At 41.4% G+C, this 10,000-nt stretch overlaps 1 protein-coding gene across 4 annotated transcripts in view; it reads left to right on the plus strand.

Moving 5' to 3' along the window:
* col11a1a (collagen, type XI, alpha 1a) overlaps window positions 1–10,000 on the plus strand; it is a 192,442-nt gene that overhangs the window by 76,682 nt on the left and 105,760 nt on the right. For all 4 annotated transcript variants that reach the window (XM_037537327.1, XM_037537324.1, XM_037537326.1 and 1 more), the window contains 8 exons: window positions 1,854–1,907; window positions 2,023–2,067; window positions 2,654–2,707; window positions 2,794–2,838; window positions 3,737–3,790; window positions 6,353–6,397; window positions 7,052–7,105; window positions 9,343–9,387. In XM_037537327.1, the coding sequence (XP_037393224.1) occupies window positions 1,854–1,907; window positions 2,023–2,067; window positions 2,654–2,707; window positions 2,794–2,838; window positions 3,737–3,790; window positions 6,353–6,397; window positions 7,052–7,105; window positions 9,343–9,387 (396 nt within the window). The remainder of the gene's footprint in view (window positions 1–1,853; window positions 1,908–2,022; window positions 2,068–2,653; window positions 2,708–2,793; window positions 2,839–3,736; window positions 3,791–6,352; window positions 6,398–7,051; window positions 7,106–9,342; window positions 9,388–10,000) is intronic.

A 10,000-nucleotide genomic window follows, 5' to 3' on the forward strand; every position in this document is an offset into this window, starting at 1 on the left:
TAAACCAAAAATCAATAAAAATCTTTATTTAAATGAACACTAACTTTTATGCTTAATGTTGCGCTTTCTGGGTTTGAGCTTTAGAAACTGCTTTCAGTGTCTCTGCACATTAATAACACCAACCACAGGCAGAGCCGCTGAATATTTGCTTTATGATTTCATATTTTTAGGCAAGGAGTGAAAACATACAGCAGAGGTGGCTAATGGCATTAACAGCAGTGCTCCTGAACAACGGTGCTTTGTGTCCAGGACAAATAAGAGAATTACGCTTTTATCGGATTACAGACAAAACACTGTCAGCCTGTCTGGTTTAACCAGCCTGGAACCAGCCGTTGTAAGGAGGGTTCTGTGTTTGGTTTAATAAAAAGCAATTAGAGAGGTGTTTAATCCATGTGTGTGTGAAGCGGTAGGAACGCTGCAAACGTCTGTGTGAGTAATCCAGTCAGATCAATGCGCTGTAAACAAACGTGAGGATGAGCCATAATAATGTGGTATGAGTGCATCTCTGATATCAAATGTAATGTAGCATCTTCTGATTGATGGCGATGATGAATTTTACTGTATGTGCTGTCGTGATTAAGTTGTCTGAACAGGTTTAAGCCACTGTAAACATTAAATCCAACATCATGTACATATGCAGCCCTGTGCAAAAGTTTGAGCGCCCCTAGTCAAGTGAGAATAAGTGAACACGTCCTCTGGTGAGAAAAATGACAGATTTCTGCAAAAGTTCCTGATTTTAACAGTGGAATCAAATAGAAAATGTGCCATATACTTTTCCCAAAGTGTGAAGTTCAGTCATTGGACAGTAGTTGTATGTTAAAATGTGCACTGCAAACTTGCAAATGCTTACAACACTAGATAGAACATATTATCACTGTCAGAAAACATTGTACACTCACCGGCCACTTTATTAGGTACACCTTGCTAGTAAAAGGCTGGACCCCCTTTTGCCTTCAAAACTGTCTTAATTCTTCGTGTCAGACTTTCAACGAGGTGTTGGAAACGTTCCTCAGAGATTCTGGTTGGTTATTTGAGTTCCTGTTGTCTTTCTATCATCTGGAACCAGTCTGCCCATCTCCTCTGACCTCTCACACCAACAAGGCATTTTCGTCCACACAACTGACCGCTCGCTGGATGTTTCCTCTTTTCCTGACCGTCCTCTGTAAACCCTAGAGATGGTTGTGCGTGAAAATCCCAGCAGATCAGCAGTTTCTGAAATACTCAGACCAGCCCGTCTGGCACCAACAACCACGCCACGTTCAAAGCCCCTTAAATCCCCTTTCTTCCCCGTTCTGATGCTCGGTCTGCACTTCAGCAAGTCGTCTTGACCACCTCGACGTGCCTAAATGCACTGAGTTGCGGCCGTGTGATTGGCTGATCAGCTATTTGTGTTAACAAGCAACTGAACAGGTGTACCTAATAAAGTGGCCAGTGAGTGTATGTCCATTAAAAAAAAAAAAAAACTTTGAATGGAAGTTAATATAATGAGATTTTATCTATTCCGATTTTTTATTCTCAAATTATTTTTTTTTATTCCCAAATAAATACATAAAAAATGGAGATATTAGGTGCTACAAGGACAAAAACTAGTGGGAATATTATACACTGAAAATATGGCTCTCAATATACTTATAATGTAATGTGCCACATCTACATCAGCTACAAAGACAAAATTGAGTCAGTGTGATTTTTGTAATTGTATCCATGTGGAAATGACATATTTCAAGTAAATTTGGGACTTTTATCATAGTCCCTGATTCCGATAGCTGCTGGAGATCAGGACAGGAACCAACACAAGTCGCCGCCAAAATAAACAACGGAAAAACACTAATTTTTCCCTCTTTCTCTGCCAGGGAGAGACTGGGCCTGCAGGACCCCCTGGTGCTCCTGGTGAGGATGGACAGAGAGTGAGTATTTTCAATCCTAGTGTAAATTTCTTATGGAAAATCTTACATTATGTCCAAGGCACACCGGAGCTTGGACTTCGACTGACCTAGACGCACTGCCTTTTGTTCCTGATAGGGAGAGGATGGAGAGATCGGCCCAAGGGGCTTGGCTGGAGAGAGTGTGAGTATGCCCGCCACTGCTGTGTGTGCTTTGGTTAGGTACAGGTTGTATTTCAGAGGTGTTCCTCTAGAGGGCAGCGTTACTATATGGTAAGCTTATAGAAGTGCCTTTATAGATGGAATTCCGTATCAAATGTCGCAGTAAAGCCAATATCTGGATGCATAGCGCTTTGATTCAGCTACAGTTGTAAATGATATAATGCACAAATTCCATTCAATTTGATTCAATTTGTTTCGATTCTATTAGAAATACATCTAATAAATATCCAATGAATCTGCTTTATTTGACGTATATATGTCTACACACTTATGCAAATCATATATAGAGAGATGCACATTCGAGGACAGCCTAAGAATTTTATTTTAACCCTGAAAAATTAGCGAATACTTCACTGAATATCAATCAATCGATCGATCAACCTTCATTTAAGCCCGGGGGCCATTGAGGGAACCCCTTATTTACAATGTAGCTGAGCCAATATCATTAAAATTGGTTAGAATTGATTCTAATGTTCCAAAATCGATGTGTTTTTACACGCCTAATGTCACCGTTGAGCTTGAAATCAAAACCTTTGCTTCTTTTTTAGGGCCCAAGAGGTTTGCTTGGTCCTAGAGGCCCTCCTGGACCTCCTGGACAGCCTGTGAGTATTTCGATTGGCCTGTTTTTGCTTCTCTTTCCCTGCTTTTGACAGTTGAACGCGAATTTCTGAACAATGTATGTCCGCAGGGTGTGGCTGGAGTGGACGGTCCTCAAGGCCCTAAGGGAAACATGGTAAGGGCTGACATTCCTCCTACCCTGGCTCTGTCTTCTGGGTGGTCTCCTGTAGCTAGTATCACTCAGCTAATGTACATATTTAGCTGTGCTTTGTTGGTGTGTTTGGACACCAACCTGTGGCAGGCCGTTGCTAAAGCTCCTCAGAGGTCAGCTGTGTGTCCTCGCTCTGCTGAAGTGAGATCATTGCCTCCGAGTGACACGTGAGCCTTATTTGACCTCCCTTGTATCAGCTAGCTACTTTCCCAGCCCACTCTGATGCCCAGTCTGTTTACTTTAAACTGCTTGCTAACCAAATGAAGTAACAGCAGTTGCCCTGCAAGCTTCTGTTGAGGTGCTAATGCAGGTCAGTCTTTTCACCCCTGAGGTCAGAAATCTTAGCAATGCTGTGAGCGCAACGCGGCAGCCGTGAAAGGAGGCACTGTGTGCTGAATGCCTCCTCAGATGAAGACCTGCAGATTAAAAAGCTCCTCTAAATATCAGCAGTAGGGCAAGACCGTCACGGCAGCAGAGGACTGCACAAACACGCCAAGCTGATAACGGTTTTCTGGGCCGACAGCGCTGCTGCTTCGTCGCTATAAAGGCGTTTTCCTCCATAAACACGCAGTCAAAACATTAGCTAGCATTTTCGCCCAGCCGTCTGTCCTCACGTTCCCATATGAGACAAAGCCGACTTGAAATCCCGAACTAATCACTTGAAAAATGCTAAGCGTGGGAGGCAGAGCAGGCTGGGACAAGTTAGCAGAATGCTAACTGCCCCCTTATTCCTTCACTATTCATGAATCCGTGTCTGCGGAGCGCCAAATGCTAACATAACGTTTCTTTGAACATCAGTGATGCTTTGGCTGAAGCGGTTCTTCAGTGCGGAGGCTGAAAGATTATGTCTGAACTTTTTCAGGGACCTCAAGGAGAACCAGGCCCACCTGGCCAGCAGGGCATTCCAGGGACACAGGTAAGCTGGAAATGATCTGGCAGAGGGGATTTGATTGGATAGTTGCTTCATGAGGTTTGACTTTCAGATGTAATTTAAACATTGCTGTTAGATGGTAAGGCAGCCCTGATAGCCAGAGGGTAGCAGGCCGCTGTTGGCCCACTGACGGCAAAGCCAGTGGTCCACCGGCACGTCCTCAGCTCACGTTGAGCAGCGTGTCAGACAAAGGGCCACTCATCATCGCCCGTTTTCCACTCACAGTCCAGTTTACTGATTTGTCCTTCTTTCCTTTCTCTGGTTGTGCTTTGTAAATGAGTTTAGTAAGCAGTTGTAAATGTCAACAACATTTTATATCATTTTATATCGTTTTATATCAGACCTAGTCTTTTTTGTAATATTTTTCTTAGTTTATTTTCCAAAATAAAAGTCTCTGTGCATTTAAAATCTGTTTGAGGAGATTTAAAACTAGTGAGAGCTTATATGCAGGACAATAATCTGGGTGGTCCGAGGGTGGGCCAGCAGTGGCGTGCTGGGGGTGCACCTTATCAGGCCAGCGGACCCATGTATGATCTCTATCTGGGAGTTCTTATAGACGTTTGAGATTTACTGATCAAGGCATTTTTCAGCCCAATGTATTTGCATCGTTCATAGTAATATTGCATTATATGGAATTATTATTATTTTTTTTTATAGAATTATGCAGCAAAATTTCAGGCAGGCACATTTTACCAAGTAATTGAAAAGAAATAGAGCGTAGCCCTTATATGGTGGAAGAGTAACAGTGACCTCTTCATTCTGTCACATTTAATTTGTTTTCCGATGATATTCATTTTGGTGAATTCTTGGTGCATCACTACAGAAATAGCCACTTGGGGGGCGGCAGGGGGCGGTGGGGGGGGGTTGGCTGGTTGTTTGGGCTCTTATTGGCCGTCATTTCTGGATGAGTGGCGCTGGTTTAGAATGTTTGCTCCGGTGAGGGAAACGAAGAGTCTGAAAGATTCTCATTCATACAGTCATTCCAGCTCTGACCACAACTCAGCGCTGGGGTCAGATTCCTGCAGCACATTCACAGAGTAAACACATGCCTTCACACACGTGCCCGTATTAATATACGTGTGAGGACTCCCATTCATAGCTGATTGGTGCTAGGCCTAAAACTAAAACTAGTCCTAAAAAGAGGGTCATAAATTTTACAAAATGCTGCATATTTCAGTTTCTGAAGTCATTCAGAGCAGTTTGATGCGGATTGGTTCATTTACAGTGGGGGTGGTAGGAACCAGGGGTCATAATGTCTCCAACACAAATAAAGTCATTTTATTTACCATCAAAGCCACCAGTGAACCTACACGAGTCTTCTGAGTGGTTTTAGTGAGACTGCTTTGGAACTTTTGTTATCAAAAACATATTATCAAGAAGTTTGAAGTTCCTCACACATAGCCAGGTAATATCTAGAACCTGTTGTGGCTTTCAGTGAAATTTAGTTACTGTTTTGGAACTTACTATGATGTCCCCCAAAATAATTACCTAGTACTTTGGAGTTTGTTCCTCACACTTACCTGGCTAAAATCTAGAACCTGTTGTGCTTTTCAGTCAAACTTGTTAGACTGTTTTGGAACTTACCATCATTTTCCTCAGAATAATTACCTAGTACTTTGGAGTTTGTGCCACACACCTACCTGGTTAATATCTAGAACCTGTTGTGCTTTTCAGTGAAATTTAGTTACTGTTTTGGATCATCATGTTCTCCAAAGTTATGACCTAGTTTGGAGTTTGTTCCTCACACTTACCTGGTTAATATCTAGAACTTGTGCTTTTCAGTAAAATTTAGCCAGGCTGTTCTGGAACTTATGTTGTTACCCAAAATAATCACCTAGTACTTTGGAGATATTTTCTTACAATTACCAAGTTAATATCTAGAACATGTTGGACATTTCAGTGTAATTTGGGCTGTTTTGGATCTCAGCATCATGTTAACCAAAATGATTATCTAGTACTTTCAAATTTGTACCTGAAACTTACCCCGCTGATACACTTTTCAGTGAAATTTAGTTATACTGCTTTGGAACTCTCCGTTATTTTACCCAAAATAACTATAAGTGTATCCCTCACACTTACCTGGTTAATATCTAGAACTTGAGAGACTTTGAGAGAGCATTACTGAGAACATTTGGCACCCGCAAAAGGGCTGAATACAAACGCAAGAGAGAGTCTGTGTAAATGCACATGTACTCGAAACATGCTGTAAATGATTATTCATTATTAATTAAATATTAATTATTTATTATTATATAGACCCATGTGCACACATTCTCAGTATAACCCCCCCCCCCCCCCCCCCCAACACACCCAACTACACATTCACTGACCTGAGCAGGGACACAATAAGGGTATTATTGGCCCTCAGTAACAGCCCTCACTGCCCCCCTCCTCTATGTACTCAGATTGAGCTTCAGGCCCTCTCTGTCTCTCTCTCTCTCTCTCTCTCTCGCTCTCTCTCTCTCTCTCTCTCTCTCCCTCTCTCTCTCTCTCTCTCTCTCTCTCTCTCTCTCTCTCTCTCTCTCTCTCTCTCTCTGTGTCCTGCAGGGGCTGCCTGGACCTCAAGGCCCCATCGGACCCCCAGGAGAAAAAGTAAGTGTCTGTGCAACTGCTCTTCTTTTCAACCACCCAATAAGCCGCCTGCTGTTTTAGTTCTTGACTGTTGATACAGTGGTTTGAAAATCTGCGGTTCGACACGACAATGTGACTATTTGATTGTCTGTTTCATGAAACTTGCTCCACAAAGTTGAGAGGCTTATAATTCTGGTGGCTGAGTTTCAAATGAGTTGCAGGATGCTTTACATTATGCAACTCTGTCAGCATTTGATTGGCTGTTTCATGAATCTCATTTCACAAAATTGAAACGCAACTGGGGCGGCTGAGCTTCAGATGAGTTGCAGGCTGCTTCACGTTGTACAACTCAAGAGCAATTCATGTGTGTTTCAAGCAACTAAAGTTGCATGAAAGTTTCACCATGTAAAGCGAGCCTTACTTTACTGTTAGAAGTTCAGTGGCCTTGAATTGCGAGTTTTAAACTGCAGACAGCTTTTTCCAGTTGATTTCATGTTAAGTAATAACACAAAAATAAACTACATTCAAATTATGATCCATTTTTTCCTCTTCTGTTTATTTACATACACACATTTTAAGGATTGAAAGTGTTTCAATGAGCTACGAATGATAAAATGATTTCGTCACTGGTGTCCACTTCCGTACCTAAGCCTTCTCTCTCTCCCTCTTTCACAGGGTCCTCAGGGTCGATCGGGGTTGCCCGGGTTACCTGGTTCTGATGGACCTCCTGTGAGTTTTCTGAATGCCCACTGTCTATATGATTCTTGAAAGAATCATTTTGAACCATGTTTGGTAACGAGCACCTTTTTAAAGTGTAAAGAATCTGCAGGTTCTATTATCAGTAGGTTCTCTTAACACAATTGCAATATGTGGAGGTTCTTTAAACTTTATAAAGGCGAAAGAGCCATCGATTAAAAGGTTATTTGTGGAACCAAATAAGGCTGAACGATTTAGGGAAAATATCGAATTGCAATTTTTCTGACGAATCCTGCGACTGCAATTTAAATTCTGTTGTTTTCTATTAACTTCCAGGCCTGATTTTTGGCCAAGAGGACCAGAATATCTGTTTTTTTTACAATATGAAGCTTGAAGAGTGAGTCTGCCAGTTAGTTGTGATAGCTGTGATGTCATATATACAGAACATGGGTGTTTTGTTGCTTCTGATTGGCCGGACTCATCTGCAGGCAGTTCACAGTGACGTTAGGTTCAATTTTCTCCATTTGAAACTTGTTGATGGTGTATCATCTAATAAAACTGCAGCTCTTACCATTTGAATATTACACCCTTTCAAATTTCGATGTCAATGTAAAAACGATGAATCTTTCATTCCTACAAGCAAAAGTGGTTCTTCTGTTGCAGGAGTTTCCAACCTTTTGTAACCCACGGCCCACCTAAATGACCACAAAAGCGTCAACGGCCTAGAAGATTTAACTGAGCCGATCATAAAAAAATACAAACATATGTCACGCGATAATTAATGCAGCCAGTGTCGCAGTGTCGATAGGTTTAGATGCATATTTGCCATGTTAAGTCTCCAAGGAACCATATTATTCAGCTTCAGCGCCTTTTTTTTAAAAGATCTCTACGCGTGTTGGTCAGTTGTTTCTCATTTTCAGCTTCTGTGGACATGAAGCCCAGTGCCCGCTTCTTACTACTGTATTGTCTTTGTTTCGGTTCATGCTTGGTCTTCTCAGTTTTCTCAGTGTGAGATACGGTGGCCACTTCACTAGAAGATGGTCCCGCCTGAGATCTTCAATTTTGAAAAAACCTGCTTTTAGCTACTTATCCAGGATAAATATACTGCATACGGTCAAAAAGAGGGACGTTTTACATCAAACTGCGCTGAAAGTGCATTTTTACATTATTTCACACTTGTCCAGTGCGAATTACAATTTGGTCATTTTATTTACACACGTAGGCCAAGGTGGTGTTAGGAGTCTTGCCCAAGGACTCTTATTGGTATAGTGTAGGGGGCTTGCCCTGGTGGGGGATTGAACCCCAGTCTACAGGGCAGAGGTGTTACCCACTACACTAACCAACCACATAGCAAAGTAGAACATAGCAAGCATTATGTCAGACCAGTCAACAAGTTCGACTTAAAAAAGATGAATTATTATGACGTCAATATTTGTTGCACTTCTAAAGGTCCGTATTCTATATTTTCTATATTCATTAACAAATTGTTGCAGTAAAAGCAAAAACGATGGTCACGGCCCCCGAGCAGGCCACGGCCCACAGACTGAAGACGACTTTTCTATGGCGTTGCTCCATTTTGGTGCGTTTATTTCAAAATGAGACGTAATTTTACATTTGATAAAACGAGTAAACAGTCCAAAAGTGCGGACAGTGTGAAGGAAGAAAGAAAAAGATCTCTGAGGTTGCGTCGTGCGTTAAATACCGATTTAACTTCATCGATAATACAACCATACTGTAAATGTTTGCATCAGCTGAAACCAATAAGCATAATGCAGCATCTTGCTTCAGATTCACTAAATAAATAAATAAATAAATAAATAAATAAATAAATCACCTTTGAAAAACGAATTTCAGTTTCGTCATTTCTCTGGGGCGTTTGCCTGCAGTGAAGTAACATCCGTGTTCTAAATCAATGGGAACATCTGGTAACATCTGTGGTGCTCGCATTGTAAAGGCTCTAGTGCTGTAAGAGGCCTCAGACTGATTGTTTATGTCTTACAGCGAGGAGTATTTTGTCAGAAGTGGCTCGGCTCTTTATTTCTCTGTTAATTGGGCAGCCATGCGAGTTAAAGCTCTAAGCAGATAAAACAGTCTTTAAGCCTCGGCTGAGTGTCCACCGCAATTCCAACGTCCATTTCTCCCTTCTGAGTGCTTTTACAGCTCTCTGCTAATGAACAGCTGCATTTCTTAAAAAAGGAGATCACATAATTACACAGTGTGTGGAAATCACAGCCAAACACCTTCTAATGAAATTTGATTCACTCTTTTAGGGTCATCCTGGCAAAGAGGGTCCACCGGGAGAGAAAGGAGCTTTGGTAAGAACTGACTGTGAGGATATTTATGAGTATTGACTCAACAAAAGACTGGACAGCTTGTGTTTATTATCTGATAAGTCATAAGTTACCATCGCATTGATATTTACAGACAACATTTCTCAATTACTGTATCAGTTTAGAGTTCTAATGGTGTTTATCAGCAATATAGAACCATATGCAAAAGTTTAAGCACCCCCCGGCAAATGACATGAAGTGAAAATAAGCTGGTCCTGGACATGGAATCAAGTTAAATGTCACATGTTTTGAACAGTATCTGTTTATTTGCTTGACATATTGGGAGGATAAAACATACCAAAACTTTTTCACAGGCCACATTTTATGTTTTTTTTGTTTTTTTACCCTCCCAAAATGAAAGAAAAAGGCCAACATTTGGCCGGGGCACCCAAACTTTTGCATGCAACTCTAAAGCAATTTGGTAATATTTAATCATTATCATGATAAATCAAGTCACAATATTCTGTTTGTGGACCTAGTCTAAAGAACACTGACCAGACCAGATTAATCGTATTTAGCTGAATCACAAAAACATAAAATGTTGACGGATGCATAGTGTTTTATGAAGCATTTTGTTGGGTAATGGTGCCCCCTTGTG

Source organism: Pygocentrus nattereri, chromosome 3 (genome assembly GCF_015220715.1).
Source record: "Pygocentrus nattereri isolate fPygNat1 chromosome 3, fPygNat1.pri, whole genome shotgun sequence".
NCBI classification, from domain to species: domain Eukaryota; kingdom Metazoa; phylum Chordata; class Actinopteri; order Characiformes; family Serrasalmidae; genus Pygocentrus; species Pygocentrus nattereri.